Source organism: Phocoena sinus, chromosome 10 (genome assembly GCF_008692025.1).
Source record: "Phocoena sinus isolate mPhoSin1 chromosome 10, mPhoSin1.pri, whole genome shotgun sequence".
NCBI lineage: Eukaryota > Metazoa > Chordata > Mammalia > Artiodactyla > Phocoenidae > Phocoena > Phocoena sinus.
In genome coordinates this window covers 27018653-27035256 of record NC_045772.1, presented here as the reverse complement: position 1 = coordinate 27035256, position 16604 = coordinate 27018653, and the positions used below count along the sequence as shown (strand labels likewise).

At 41.3% G+C, this 16604-nt stretch overlaps 1 protein-coding gene across 4 annotated transcripts in view; it reads left to right on the top strand.

The window, feature by feature from the left end:
• Window positions 1-16604, top strand: part of CRADD (CASP2 and RIPK1 domain containing adaptor with death domain) — a 192007-nt gene that overhangs the window by 125947 nt on the left and 49456 nt on the right. Inside the window, exon 3 of one of the 4 annotated variants that reach the window (XM_032645488.1) lies at window positions 10811-11422. The exons of the other annotated variants lie outside the window; for them this stretch is intronic. Within the exon in view, the coding sequence (XP_032501379.1) occupies window positions 10811-10821 (11 nt within the window). The 3' untranslated portion in view covers window positions 10822-11422. Of the gene's footprint in view, window positions 1-10810; window positions 11423-16604 lie in introns of those variants that run through there. 4 annotated transcript variants of the gene reach the window in all.

Sequence of the window (16604 nt, the reverse complement as noted above, 5' to 3'; positions counted from 1 at the left end):
GGAGGAACTTGGGTTTGTCACAGTTTGCTGCTCATCTGGAAGCCCCCTCATGGCTCATCTGTGGACTGTGGGCCATAGTTTGAGAATCCCTGCTTTAAAGGAAAAATAATTTTTATACCTTTTATTGAAGATACACTGTTAATGTCATGGAACTTGAATTTTCTCAGTGATAGCATTGTTTAATAGGGCTTCCTGTTTTCCTTCTTTATAACAAATAATATTTCTCACTTAAAGCAAAATAAGAATAATCTTTCCTTGAAATAATGTCTGGGATTTGCTTCAAAATAACCCAAAGGGTGGGGAACTGGGAATGATTTGGGAATGGGGGGCGGAATAGATAAGAGGTGTGGTAAGGAGGAGATAGCTGTGAAAGCCGGGTGACACAGGGGATTCATCCACTGTTCTCTCTACTTTTCTGCATCTTAGGACATAAAAGTCAACAACAACAAAACCCTCCTTGACCCCCATCCTGTCTACTTCATTTCTCTGCTCTCTTTCATAGCAGAGCTTCTAGGAAGAACTGTCTATATAAGCCATTTCTCTTTCCTCATCCTCCACTCTGTTCAACCACTTCGTTTAGCTTCCATCCCATCAGTCCACTGCAGGTACCTCTGTCAAGGGCACTTTTTTTTTTTGCGGTAGGTGGGCCTCTCACTGTGTGGCCTCTCCCGTTGCGGAGCACAGGCTCCGGACGCGCAGGCTCAGCGGCCATGGCTCACGGGCCCAGCCGCTCCGCGGCATGTGGGATCCTCCCGGACCGGGGCACAAACCCGTGTCTCCTGTATTGGCAGGCGGACCCTCAACCACTGCGCCACCAGGGAAGCCCGATTCTTTTTTTCTCATGTTAGTTGACTTTCAGCAACATTTGCTTTAATAGGTCACTTTTTCCTTCTTGGAATATTTTCTTTTCTTGGCTGACGTCAACTCAGACTTGTTTTTTCTGCACCTCACTGGTTGGTCCTCCACCTCCTGGCCTCTGGCTATTGGAAAGCCTCTTGGGACTTCTCTTTACTCTTTCTCTGGGTAATCTTAGTGGGTCCTATTGCTTTACGAACCTTCTGTTTACTAACTTACATCTTTAACCCTGACTTCCAGGCTTGAAGTCTGAGAGGCATCTCAGATTTAATGTATCCAGATCAGAACTCTTAATCTTACTCCTCCTTTCTCCATCATACCTGCGCCTCCCCGTTATCCCCATCTCAGTAAATAACCCCCCTATATACCCAATGGCTTGATCCCCAGACCTCTGTGTCATCCTTGATTGCTCTCTTCCCTTCAGCTCCCACATCCAGTCTATCAGGATCACATACTGAAATACCCCCGCATTTACCCAGATCCATCTTCTTTCCTCTCCGCTCCCACCCAGTCCAAACCTCTGATCGCTCACTGGACTTCCACATTGCCTCCTAACCTGCCTGTCTGCTTCTATGCTTGCCCCTGCAGTCTACCCGAGATAGCAGCCGGAGGGGTCTTTTGAAACAGAAATGTCACTCCCCTGCTTAAAATCCTTCTTGTCGAACTTAGAAGAAATTCCAAACTCCTTTATGCTGTGGCTCCTGCCTACGTCTGTCCCTTATCTCTTATCACTCTCCCATGGCTCACTACTTAAGTCAGATCAGATATTTCTGATCTTCACGTATCCCAAGCGGGGATCTTACCTCAGGTCTTTGCAGTTCTCTCCTCTCTCGCTGGTGTACAGGCCACTATATAAGGCTGGCTTCCTCTCGTTATTTAGGCCTCAGCTCAAGCCCCCTGTCCCGGGAGGTTTTCCCTGACCACCCTATCTAAAGCACCGTAACCCCAGGTCACACTCTAGCCCATACCTAAAACAGTATCTGGAATATATGGAGACTGATACTTATTGCATGAATGAGCAAACAAATGACTTTAGTTTCTGATTCCCCATCAAAGAACTTGGCTCCCAAGAGCTTATTTAAGCAGCCTTATCCTTACTTCTTCCCCCATCCTCATCCCCTGCTTATCTGGATGCTGTGCTTGCGTACTGGGTAAACCTTGTTCAACATTCCTTTTTACCTTCCTTTTATAAATTTATTTATTTTATTTAGTTATTTTTGGCTGCGTTGGGTCTTCGTTGCTGCGTGTGGGCTTTCTCTAGTTGCGGCGAGCGGGGGCTACCCTTCACTGTGGTGTGCGGGCTTCTCATTGTGGTGGCCTCTCTTGTTGCAGAGCACAGGCTCTAGGTACACGAGCTGCAGTAGTTGTGGCAAGTGAGCTCAGTAGTAATGGCTTGCGGGCTCTAGAGCGCAGGCTCTGTAGCTGTGGCGCACGGGCTTAGTTGCTCCGCAGCGTGTGGGATCTTCCCGGACCAGGGCTCAAACCTGTGTCCCCCGCATTGGCAGGCGGCTTCTTAACCACTGCGCCACCAAGGGAAGACCCTTGTACAACATTCTTAAGTACGTTAAAGAAATACTGTACTTTAGGATCTTTGTAATTTCAGATTCTATCTGGGGTGCCACCTGGAGAGATCTTGTCCCGTTTCCCAGTTTCTCAAAGACTGTTTCATGGTTGCTTGCATCTCCTCTTCTCCAGCAGTATTTGAACTTCACACCCTTCATCAGCAGAGCTAGGACCTTTCCTTCCTCAGAACAAAGAGCAACAGATATCTGTCAATTCCATTTACTCTTTGATCTAAGACACACTTGTTTCTTATCTTTCTCTGCCTGTTTTTTCCTTGTCAATTTGCTCCTTCCTTTCCCTTCCCCTCTGTTTGTCTCTTCCTATAGAAAACAACTCATAAATTTCTAGTTTAGTGAGATCAGGTGCTAGAAAGACCATTTCCCAGGCTTGTCTATATAACTGAAAACTATGCTCACATCCTAATTTTAATATAATTGAGCAGCCTTCTGTAAAATAGCTAGAGCAAGGGTAAAGTTATGAATCTGACTGTCACGTCTGACCCAGGGATTTGAGCAAATTCTTTTCTTCTCTGAAGAGGGCATAAGGAAACTCCTGACCAAAGTGAAATCCTTTCTTATGTCTCAGAGTAGATCAATACTTGAAGAGTCTTCTGGACTGGGGATAAGTTGGAATCACCAAATTTTGTTTACTTATCTAATGAGTATAGTAATAGCTATCTGTGTCTACTTGATGGAGTGGTTGGGAGGTTAAAGTTTTTTCTTTCCTGAAGACTTTTAGGCTCTTTCTCAAAGAATTATATCTTAAGGAAAAACTTTATATAAAGCTTAGTCATTGGGTTTTTTTTTTCCTGCCACAGCTAACAATTTTGTACTTGACATTCTTTGCATGGTATACATAGAAGACTGTTCTTTTGTCAAGATCATTCTTTATGAATTACCATATAAAAATCATCTGAATAATATTTATTCCTTATAAATGTTAAGTATTTACTATTAGATCATTGAAAACATTTTTATGGGGCTAGAACTTTCCTTGTCAAGGTTATAATTTTTCTTAAGAGTTTTTACTTGAAGCCCCTGTTTCCTAAGGCCCTAGGGTTAATGGGTCTCTTTGACATTAATAATTTTAATTTTGCTGGTTTATATCCCTTTCTGCCTCTGTTAGAGCTCCAGCCCTTTGCAAATCTCTCTTCCGCCCTTGAGCTTAGCCCTGAGGGCATGTGACATGTCCTGGCACCACCTCTGCTACTTGTGCTGGCCACTGTTGCATCCCTTGGCACAGCTGCTGCTTCCGCTGGGATCAGCCCCTCCTCTCAAATATAAATTTTAGCTAGGGAAGCTAGGCAAAATGGAAATGCTATCATCTGAACATCTGGAATTTGCTTTATGAAGGAAATAACCTTGGAGAAAACACCTTGATGAGTGTTTGAGAAAGAATATGAGGCCCCAAAGGCCTGCATGTTGGCAGAGCTACTCTGTGAGAGTCCAGGGGAAGCATTTATTGCTTGTTGAGAGAGGGAGGGGGATAACATGCAAGAACAAAAGAGAGGGGAGGGAGGAGGAGGGACAGAGCATCAGCTAAAGGCAGGAGGTTGTGGGGAGGACCATGCTGCCACTGTTCCTTGTGGTCCCCAACTTTTCTGTGAGGTCTCCTCCGCCTGCGCACGCCTGGCGTGGAGTGGATTTCAGGGGTGAAGTTGCAGATGCAGAGATTCACATCACAGTAGATGCAGTACAGTGTGGGGACAACACTCATACGATCAGGAGCCCAGAAAGTAAAGGAGGCCCTGAGAACATAATTTCACCAAATGTTGAGAAGGGCTTTGGGATCTCAGAGGGCATAGAGTTCACGGAGGCTTGAGCCAATTTCTTGAAGGTCAGTGAGGGCCCCAGCTAACATCTGGGCTACATCTAGGTAGTACCTGGTATACTTTTGGCCAAGGAATTATACCACTACTGCAATAGATATCTCAACTACTAACATTGTATTTTATGTGTGTTTGGTGTGTTTGTATATCTGTAATTCTATTAAAAATTTCTTTACTGCACAAATAACATTAGAACAATTCATAACTATGTACCAAGAACAATATCAAATCAAAAGACAAAGGGGGGCTTCCCTGGTGGCGCAGTGGTTGAGAGTCCGCCTGCCGATGCAGCGGACACGGGTTCGTGCCCCGGTCCGGGAAGATCCCACGTGCCGTGGAGCGGCTGGGCCCGTGAGCCATGGCCGCTGAGCCTGCGCATCCGGAGCCTGTGCTCCGCAACGGGAGAGGCCACAGCAGTGAGAGGCCCGTGTACCGCAAAAAAAAAAAAAAAAAAGACAAAGGGACACATTCAGCCAAATGTGTCTCAAATGTCTGGCAGAAGGTCTTCAGGGCAGAGCTGTGTGAATAGAGAGCCCAAGGGGATGCAGTTCCTGTCTTTCAGCAGCTCTCGGATTTGAGTCCACAATCCCAGCACCATGTGAATCAGCTTTTTTTGTTTTTCCATTCTAGGAACATCTTTCAGGCTTTGCATAATTTATTAAGGGAACCAGTAAAGTTCTGTGCAAGACCAGAAACAGTCTTTTCCCACACCATGTAAGCCTCAGTCGAAGTGTCACCTCCCTCACCACTCTGTTTAAGCATCCCTGAGACTCCTCCTCCTGGTCAACTCAGTTGCTTTCTCTTCCCTGGTGGGGTAGCACTTTGTATATTTCTCAGTCTCTATACTTGGCACATTATTTGTAATTGGCTACATGTATTTGTCTTTGTTTCCCAGGAGGTCGTACCTATCTTGAAGGCAGGAAACTGTATCTTGTCTGTATTTTGTGTCTCCCGGGAAATATTTGCTGAATGAATGTTTTTGGGGACATGAGTAAGGATATAGTAGAAGCAAAAGTGTTTTTATTTTCTTCCTCCTGGAATGAAGGATAAGTGAAGAGGTGTAGTGAGAAATAAGATTGATGGAGTAAAAGAAAGACTATGTCAGTCACTGTTCTAAGCATTTTATATATAATAACTCATCATTCCTTATAACAACCCTATGAGATAGCGATTATCATCCTCCAATTTTTTTTTTTTTGCGGTACGCGGGCCTCTCTTGTGGCCTCTCCCATTGCGGAGCACAGGCTCTGGATGCGCAGGCTCAGTGGCCATGGCTCACGGGCCCAGCCGCTCTGCGGCATGTGGGACCTTCCCGGACCGGGGCACGAACCCGTGTCCCTTGCATCGGCAGGCGGACTCTCAACCACTGAGCCACCAGGGAAGCCCATCCTCCATTTTATAGGGGAAGAAACTGAGACACAGGTCAAGGGACTTGCTCAAAGTCACACAGCTAATAGGTGGCAGTTGGGATCTGAACTCCACAGACTGGACTCTTTTTAAATTATTTTTATTTCTAGCTGCATTGGGTCTTTGTTGCTGTGCGTGGGCTTTCTCTACTTGTGGCCAGCGGGGGCTACTCTTTGTGCGGTGCATGGGCTTCTCATTGAGGTGTCTTGTCTTTGTTGCGGAGCACGGGCTCTAGGCATGTGGGCTCAGTAGTTGTGGCTCGCAGACTGTAGAGCGCAGGCTCAGTAGTTGTGGCACACGGGCTTAGTTGCTCTGCAGCAGGTGGGATCTTCCCGGACCAGGGCTTGAACCCATGTCCCCTGCATTGGCAGGCGGATTCTTAACCACTGCGCCACTAAGGAAGTCCCACAGACTGGACTCTTAACCATTATTCTTTCTCTCTAAGGTTGGAAGAGACTGCGAGAGCTCAGGTCCTCAACAGGTATTACTGGCCAGGTCACAGCTGTTGCTATTACTGCAGTATCACTAAAGAGCTAAACTGAACCACGTGGCTGATTCCTTTTTGCAAGCCTTTCCCCTACTTAACGCTGAGATAGTGAGGACAGGTGAGTCCTAGGAAAGCAGGCCGAGGAATTTCTCTCTGTGGCCCTGGGAATGCCAGCAGCCCACCCGAGGTCTTGTAATCTGGCTCTGTAGCCCTATTCCAGCTTGCAAAAGAGAAAGGGACTCCAGGAACAGAATTCTGAGAGCATAGGTGGGGACAGGGCGAGGGATGGAGAAGGGGCGTTTATTCCCACCTGTGTGCGTTTTGGTTTCCTTATCTTACAGTGAATGGCTTGAACTAGATTATTCTTTCTCAACTTGGGGTCTAAGGACCCAGGGGATCCAAAAGTTCTGTGAGAGCTAGGTATTTTTATTTAAACGTTAACTAAGAAATTAGTATAACCTTTTTTGGGATCTTCTTCTAAGGGACTCCTGCCTCTTGATTTCAGTTTCTAAAGTTGCCTTTGTGATGGTGACTGTGTTGGGTGTGTATCAGTCACTAAAGCAGCCACGTTCAGGCTTTTTGAAATACATTTTACATTTTAACCCAGCACACACATCCATGTGAATATAAATGCAACAAAACATTTCCTAAAGTATTATTTACCCTTTTACAAAGGAAGTACCTGTTATTCCCCTCCCTTCCCCAACTAGTCACAACCCACAGACTTCAGTTAGAAAGACTGTGGCATTCAACAGTGAGCTTGTCTGGGCTGCTCTTCTCTTTTGCAGTGGAAACTTTCCACTGAAAGACATATTATAGAATATATCTTCAGTTTCTTAACTGATTTCAGAGATTTCAGTAACTTAAGAAATGGAGTCATTGACTTGAGGTTATGAGAAGAAAACTAAGGTATAAAATAATGACTTTTGTTCTGGATTACTGAGGAAAATACACAAGCAATTTAATCTGTTTATGTCTGTGAATCAGAATTACAGTTGATTCTTGAACAACATGAATTTGAACCATGCAGGTCCACTGATTCGTGGATATTTTTCAATAAATATGTACTGCAGTACTACACGATCTGTGGTTGGTTGAATCTGCAGATGCAGAGCCACTGATGGGGAATGGGGTACGGAGGGCCGAGGGCTAACTGTAAAGTTATATGCAGATCTTCAACTGCTCGGGAATTGGCGCCCTTAACCCCAGCCTTGTTCAAGGGTCAACTGTACTCACCCCAAAAAAGCTAAATCAGAATCTCTTTGCTGTAAGAAAAGTAAAGTTTTGTAGCAGAGGTCAGGAAACAGTTACATCAAAGCAACCTGGGCCACAGCACCCAGTGCTGTATTTATTTGCTTTGTGAGTAGATATAGTGCGTGGGTCCCATCTCTGAATACACCAGCTTACAGCATTCATTAGCAGATAATGTGGTAACAAGTGGATAGGGTTTTTTTTTTTTCATTACACTTTAATTTTTTATGTTGTTATTTATTTTGGAATACACTATTAAGGTGGATTGATCATTTGTCTTTTACGTTTTTGCACATTCTGGATTTGGGTAATTTTATTCTTGTGGTGGTGGTTAATACGTTCTTCCATTCCCTATATTTCCTATAAACTAGTAGTTGAATCTAGAGGCTTGATTAAATTTAGGCTAAATAGTTCAGGCAAGGATACTTCATTGGTGGTGCTGTATGCTCTCAAATATATCACATCAGGAGGTACATAAAGCTAGGCAGTCCCACTTGTAATGCAGGGAGGAGGCCCACCTCTTCAACCGGTTCACCCACCTAGTGCCGTTTGTGAGCAAGAGAAGAAATATCTACTGTATTTGCACCTACCTTAACAAATACACTTTCTCTCTTAGTCATTCCACATCCACCTTTTGGCATTAAGCATCTAAAACCATCCAAAAATCTGTAAGTGCCTTGCAAGTGCCTTGCCTTACCAATAAGCTGTGAGCAAGTCTTAACTCAGGAGATGTCTCCCCTGGCATTCTGAGAAGCAGAAGTCTCAAATTACTTCCAGCTGAAATGGAAAATAAACACAACAAAATAGAAACTCATCTGTGGTCGGCAGAATAATGATCCTACCACCCCCAAAGTTGTTCATGTCTTAACCTCCAGGACCTGGTGATATGTTACCTTATCTGGCAAAAGAGACTCTTCAGAGGTGACTGAGGGTACTCATTTTGAGATGAAGGGATTATCCTGGATTATCTTGATGCACCCATTCTAATCACATGACAAAAAAGTAGAAAAGGAAGGCAGAGGAGTGGGTCAGAGAGATGTGATGTGAGGATTTGACCCACTGTTGTAGTATTTGAAAATGGAAGAAGGGGCCATGAGCCAAAGAATGCAGGCAGTCTCTAGAAGCTGGAGAAGGCAAGGGAACAGAATCCCTCCTAATGCTTCCAAAAAGGAACACAGCATTGCTGATGCCTTGATTTTTAGCCCAGTGAGATCCATGTCAGACTTCTGCCTTACATAACTGTTATATTAAATCGCTAGGTTTGTAGTCATTTGCTATGGCAGCAATAGAAGACTAGTATACCATCCCACAAAAACCCCACAAAACACTTAAATTTTTATCTATCTATCTACCTATCTATCTCTGTACAGTACTCACATTTAAAAGTCCTTAGTGCCTAGTATCAATCCCTGGAAACTTGGGTACTTAGTTAATGCATTTTGACAAGATGGATGTCAATGGGCATGTTCCTCAGTAGCTGAAACATATCCAGGCTGTTAAAATGATGCCAGACATTCAGGGGCAAATGGTAGCAAGTATAACAATACTGGAAATAGACAAAATAGAGTTCAAGGTGAAAGTATCAAATATATGAAAGATATTGTTCATGTTGATAAAATTTACAGTTGATAAAATTTGCAGTGGGCAAAGAAGTGCTAAGAGATACACTGTGAACCTGATAACATTGCATCAAAATGTAAAAAGGTAGTAAAGGCATACAAACATAAGGAGAAATTGTTAGATTTCCACTTTGCTAGGTAAATCACTTTGAGAATTGAGAGCTTAATTTTATAACAAGATGGCAAAGAAAATTACAACTAATTCCCAAAGCAGAACTCATATAGGCCACATGTCTAATTACAACACAAAATCGATTAATTAAAATAAAATGTAAAAATTACTAAAGAAGGGCTAAAATGTTTTTAAAAACATTTTAAATAATTATAAAGTAAAGAGAAAATAAAACCTGAAATTATAGTAGAAAAATAAGAGAACTACATATTAAACACTGAGGGTATTCAGCTATTGAAGTTAGTATGGAGAGAAAAAAACGTACAGCCTTAAATATTAGGACACATGGAAAGTAAATGAACTTAGCATTCAATTCAGGAGGCTAGGAAAAGCAAAGCAAAAAAAAGAAGAAAGACCCAAGAAAATAAATCCTAAAATAGTAGAAGGAAGATAATTAACAACAACCATAGGCAGAAACTAATAGAACGAGTACAAAAATTAGTAAACTTTGTCTATAAAACCAAAAGCTAGTCCTTCAAAAAGACAGATTAGATGGGCAAACCTTTGGCAGGTTTTATCATGTAAAAGAAGCAAGAACAACAATACGGAATTTTAGGAATGAAACATGAGATATGAGAGATATAGGTGTTTTTTTTTTTTTACCTTTTAATATTCTTTTAAGTATAGCTTTATGCATAGAATTTGAAAACCTGGGTGAAATGGATATTTCTAGGAAAATATCAGTTTCCAAAATTGACTAGAGAAGAAGAAGAAAATTTGAATAGACCAAACTTTATTATAAGTTTCAGTAGGATAGGGCTTCCCTGGTGGCACAGTTGTTGAGAATCTGCCTGCCAATGCAGGGGACATGGGTTCGAGCCCTGGTCTGGGAAGATCCCACATGCCACGGAGCAACTGGGCCCGTGAGCCACAATTACTGAGCCTGCACGTCTGGAGGCTGTGCTCCGCAACAAGAGAGGCCGCGAAGGTGAGAGGCCCGCGCACTGCGATGAAGAGTGGCCCCCACTTGCCACAACTAGAGAAAGCCCTCGCACAGAAACGAAGACCCAACACAGCCATAAATTAAAAAAAAAAAAAAAAAAAAAAGTTTCAGTAGGATCAAAGATAAAAACAAAGTCATAAAAGCACTAAGAAGAAAATGTAAAGGAATTTAATTATAGTTTTGGTACGGGAAAGGCCTTTATAAGCCTGTCTCAAGACCAAAAAGCCATAAAGGAAAGAATTAATAAATTTAATTATGTAAATATCTAAAACTTCTGTTCAGCGAAACAGCTATAAGCAAAGTAAAAATAAACAAGTTAAGAAATATTTCTAACACAAATGACAAAGGGCTAATATCCTTAACATAATTGCTAATATAACAATATCCTGAAGAATTTATAATTTTAAATTAGGGTAATAGCAGCATAGATGGTAAGATATAGTTGGATCCATGTATTTTTGGAGTAGATCCAACAGGTCTTTCTGATTGATTAGAAATGTGGGGCAATGAGGAAGCAAAGATGTCCTAGTCTGAGAAAATGAGTGGAGGGTAGTACCACTTACTGATATAAAGAAGGCTAGGCAGGGGGATTTGTGTTAAGAAGTGGATTTGGGTGTAGAGTAGGGAGAGAGAAATAAAGCTGATTTGGTCATGTTAAATTTAAGATTCCTATTTGATATTTCAGTGGGAATGTGAAATGCACAGTTAAATACAGATCTGAAACTCAGGTAAGAGATCTTGGCTGGAGACTTACATTTACGAGTCATTAGCAAATGAGTGAGTAATATGTGAAGCCATGGGCGTGGATGATGATGATAAAATAATAATAATAGCAACAACAACAATAATAGGTAACATTTGTTGAGTACTTAATAAGAGTCAAGGCTTTGGGGAAGTTGGCCTCAGATGCAGTTGGAGGTGTCATGGCACTGGGAAAACTGGCAATTTGACGTCTTGATCTTGCTGGTCTTGCTCTTGTGAAGAGGAGGTAGATGCTGGGGCTCATGTGACCTCATGGCAGCCTGTCTCTCCCATAAGTATTGAGGCATTCAGGAAGAGAGAGTTCAGTACTTGATGGGACTCTAGTCTGATCACTCTTCCAAGTCAAAAATTTTAAAAATAGTATTTCTTTGATTATCTCCTGTCCTCCATTCTTGCTTTCCTCTTCTAACTTCTTTTAGATTGATATTAGAATTTCTGAATCTATTCTCCCTGTCTCTCAATTTTTCTTTCATACCATCCATCTTTGTCATTTTGAGCCATGTTCTTCCAGAGAGGAAGGAGGATCCTTTGTTAGTCTTCCAGTTCTCAGTTTCTTTCTTTTCTTTTTTGCTTCAACTGTGTCTATTCTGCTGTTGGTTTTATTTCAATAATCGTATTTTCTCATTCTCAAGATTTCTAATCAGTTTGTATTTTTTATGAAACTGATATCTTCTTGAGTCTCTTTGGTAGCATTTTATACTTGTTTTAACTTACAGACACAAAGTATACTAAATGTTTCCGTTTTTTTGTTTGTTTCCAAGGCTATTTAGTGATAAAATTGAAAGCTGCGGAGACTGCATTATGGTGACCAGATATAAAGGCAGGTGGCAGGAATGCTATCTATTATAAAGATTTTCTAATAGTTTGTAGAACTCAGGAAAAATGATAAAAGACATATTTCTTTATTTTCTAGACTGGATTAAATGTAGTGAAATTCCATTTTCTTAGCTCTGGCACCAAGAATAAAATTGAAGTTCAAATTATACCAACGAGTCTTGGCAAACACAGAAAACCATGAGATTAAGTCACTGTATAACATGTAGATGACCTGGAAAATGTTTTTGCCCTTGGGACAGTAGGTATTTAAACTAACTGATAGTGGTCAAACTTGTTTTTCCCATTCAAGTTTGATATATTCCAAGAAGTCAGTGATTAAATCATATAGTTTGTCCCCACCGATTTTAGTAACTTTAATGTCTAGAATTTAATGTTTAAAATTGTAGAAATTTTAACGCTTCTCTAAAATATTTGTATTGGAGTCATGAAAGTTGGATTTTGCAACTTCAGTGTTTACTATAAAACCTTTCAGCATAAATTTGATACTTCCCATCAAGTATGACTACTAGCCATGGGTTAGAACAATAAAAAATTATTGAATGAGGCTCTTTCACTTGTGAGTATGGAAGAAATATAATTTCTGAGACCTGTCTTCTACCTTGGGAGAAGATAGAATACAAGTGGAATTGGTTGGGTCTTAGATAACCCATCCAAAGCAGCCCAGAGCCCGAAGAGCCACAGGATTAGACACAGCCATATTTTTTTAGAGGTTATAGGGGATCAAGGTGGGGAATCCAAGGTCGTTCAAAAGCACAAAGAGCAGAAATCCAGAGTCTGGACTTGGTAAAAACTGTAATGGAGTAGGCAGACTGGAGCCAAGGAAAGAGAGGGCTGGGGGTGCTCTGAAAACCAGAGTGACTCTTTCTTTTAGTGACCTTCGAGCACAGATGTGTGAGCTGGTCATCCTGGATTACCAGTACAGGCATGCTGTGTAAAAAAGTGAGGAATTAAGACATATATCTACACATAAGCTGTTTATTCCTATCCTATATAAATAGGACACTCTCCCTAGATGGTTTCAATTTTATTAACAGGATAGGACTGAGAACCTAGTGTTTTTGTCTTTCAAGAAAATGAATACGAAGTAAGGAAATATATATTTACTACCTAAAATGTTTTCTGAATTTGATACAATGCTGTGTGTAATCTTTAGAGTGGAGCATATCATCTCTTCAGTATCTAGGTTCTAAACAGGCTATGGCCCCATAATTTGGAAACAAAATTAAAAAAAAAAACTTTTAAGAGCTCATTGTCGCCCATGGCTCTTTTCCAAATTCCATCCTGGAACCGGGTTGGTTCACAAAACTCAGAAAGTTATTTTATTTATAAATTCATTAAAGTTGCCATTTTTATCCATCATTCACTCATTTCTGTTACAAGTTCGTGAGAGGAGTGGAAAATACAGGAAATAGCTGATTTAGATAAATTATTAAAGAAGTTTTGTCATGAAGGGATGGCAGATGTTATCCTGATTGGCCAGTATAAGTATTTAGTTCCTTTGGAGAAGTAACATCATGCCATTGTTATAGATTTGTTTGATTTTACTATGTCCTGAAATTATGCGTCTCCCCTTTACTCCAGCACTGCTCCTACTCAGTTTCCTAGGAGGCCAGTGAGACTAGGTGTTGGTGTGTGACAGTATTTTGGACCGCTCTGCATTGTATCTTATCAGCATAGCTCTTTGCTAATACATTTCCAGTCCCTGGTCACCTGTGAGTAAACCAATGTTATTGAACAGCCGAACACCATGAATACTTGAATGCTTCTCCTGGTTTGCTCTAAAGAACCTCCACATCAGACTGACCATGTTCCTAGGAGGGTCTGGGAAGCTAGACTGTACTAGCTCATCTCAAGCCCAAAATCTTTGGGAAACCTTCTTTTTTTAAAAAAAAATTTTAATTTTTTGGCTACGTTGGGTCTTCGTTGTTGTGCGCAGGCTTTCTCTAATTGCAGCGATTGGGGGCTACTCTTCGTTGCGGTGTGTGGGCTTCTCCATAACATTCTTGTTGTGGAGCATGGGCCTCAGGTGTGCGGGCTTCAGTAGTTGTGGCAGGTGGGCTCAGGAGTTGTGGCTCGCAGGCTCTAGAGCGCAGGCTCAGTAGTTGTGGTGCACGAGCCCAGCTGCTCCGCGGCATGTGGGATCTTCCTGGACCAGGTATCAAACCTGTGTCCTCTGCATTGGCAGGTGGACTCTTAACCACTGCACCACCAGGGAAGTCCTGTGAAACCTTCTTTTTATCTTAAACATGTTTTAACTTCCATTCTGTACTATATGCATTTTAATTCTTAAAAAATTTTAAATTAAAAAAATTGAAATATAGTTGATTTACAATGTTGTGTTAATTCAGGTGTAAAGCAAAGTGATTCAGTTTTATATATATACAAAACTTTTTCAGATTCTTTTCCATTATAGGTTTTTATAAGATGTTGAATATAGTTTCCTATGCTATACAGTAGGTCCTTGTTGTTTATTTTATAGATAGTAGTGTATATCTGTTGATCCCAAACCCCTAATTTATCACCCCCCACTCCCTTTCCCCTTTGGTAACCATAAGTTTGTTTTCTATGTCTGTGAGTCTGTTTCTGTTTTGTAAATAATTTCATTTGTATCATTTTTTTAGATTCCACATACAAGTGATAGCATATGATATTTGTCTGACTTACCTCACTTAGTATGATAATCTCTAGGTCCATCCATGTTGCCACAAATGGCAATATTGCAATATTTCATTCTCTTTTTATGGCTGAGTAATACTCCACTGTGTATATGTACCACATCTTCTTTATCCATTCATCTGTTGATGGACACTTAGGTTGCTTCTGTGTCTTGGCTTTTGTAAATAGTGTCTTGGCTGTTGTAAATGCTACTATGAACATTGGGGTGCGTGTATCTTTTTGAATTAGAGTTTTCGTCTTTTCTGGGGGTATGCCCAGGAGTGGGATTACTGGATCATATGGTAGCTCTGTTTTTAGTTTCTTAAGGAACCTCCATACTGTTCTCCATAGTGGCTGCACCAATTTACATTTCCACCAACAGTGTAGGAGGGTTCCCTTTTTCTCCACGCCCTCTCCAGCATTTGTTATTTGTAGACTTTTGATGATGGCTGCATTTTTTAACTATAAAAAATGCTTATCACTGAATAGTGTCAGCCCTCCAGGAAAATGCACCGTGTTTATCCTGTTGCCTTGCATACTGCTTGTGCCCCAGGGAGTGATTCTGCTTCAGTTTGAGGAACATGGATATACTGGAAAGCATACTGGGTCAGGGATGGAGATATTTTGAGTTCTTAGCCCCATCTTTGCCATAAATTAGCTGCGTGACCTTGGGAAACTCATTTAAAGCAATCTGTCTTCATTTTCCTTTATCTTAATTCAGGGGAGGTGAGCAGTAAGACTGGATAATCACGAAGTCCCTTCCTTCTGTCATTCTGAAATGACATAGAATCTGGAATGCCAGACCCATTACTCTGTAGGGTCTGAGTGGTTGCGTTGTAAACTGTGAGGTCCAGTTTGTACAACTGGCTGCCCTTACCTCTTTACTATTCATAATCGCAGTAAATATTTTTCATTATTGAATGAATAAAGAATGAGTGGGTATCTTGGCATAGCTGGTTTACACATTCCTTTTCCCCTTTTCTATCTTGAGGGAAATATGAATTAAATCCATAACCCTCCCTTGGCAAATAAAGACATGGGCATAAGGTTTCCATGAATTTAGCCTGCTTTCATATTCAGCAGTCTCATCTCTTCCCCTCAACTTGTGTCCTTTCTGAACGAAATCTAGTCACTTCTACAAGTAGCAGCCAAAGAAATATTCTCTTATAACCTCTACTAACAGCTAAAAAGTTATATACGTTTTCAATAAATTTTTAAAAGATGACAATTACAATTAGCAAAGGGTGATGCTTCTAGGCTCATCCAAATTGCTATGTAAAGCACACTCCCTAAATTAACCAGATTGTATTATCCATGAGAACAAGCATCACTGTGCTTCTTAGGCTTCTTAAGCTATTTCTCCAGGCTGTACCTAATTGTGCTCTCTTGAAGCAGGACATTCTGTGCCACGTTTGAAGGCTGGATGACTGACGTAGCTAGAATTGCTGAAAGGAGGAGAGGGGAAGAGAAAGAATTGATACACTTTAAGAATAGGGAATTTCACTAGGCTCTTTGCAGCATACAATATGGCCGATATGTGTATTATTATGTGGAAAATATTATTCTCTACCTTCTAGTCGGTGGGATGGTCTCCATATCATGCTTCAAGGTCCTACTAAGTAAGTGACTAAGCTAAGTAAGCCCAACAGTGAACATAGGCTGGCCGTGGCCTCTGCTCTCCCCAGCCGTCCCTGCCTGTCACTCCTCCCCGACACCTACAACTGTATGTTGTGATGATCAGTTAACTGAAGTGCAGGTGTATCTGGATTTCTGCCCTGCGTGAAAATTAGGAGTATCTCAGATCATACCTCAAGAGTGCAATGCAAAACTCCCCTGTCTTGAGTTAAAAATATAAAAGCATTTTTAAGTCACTAAATCTCTTAGTTAGCTTACAGGTATGAGTCTGTGATTGTCATCTTAGTTGTTTCTGGCAAAAAAACTTACAAGGGGCAGCCAGTGACTTTTCCCCTCAGCCTCCCATCCTAACCAGCTGCTGGTGTTCTAGATCTTTGAAAGAAGCCCTGAATTCAGAAACCTGATGCTGAGGCTTTTGGTTACAATACTGATATACTGAAAGTGTTTTTATGGGGTGTTAATGTAGAGTTTAATGTCTTTGCCTACAGCTAGAGTTGTACTGTATTGAGATATTGAGGCAGGGCTCCTGTAATACCTGCCCTCTGCCTATTCACAGGGCTTGTAGCCTCTTTCTGGAGCTGTGGCCGAGG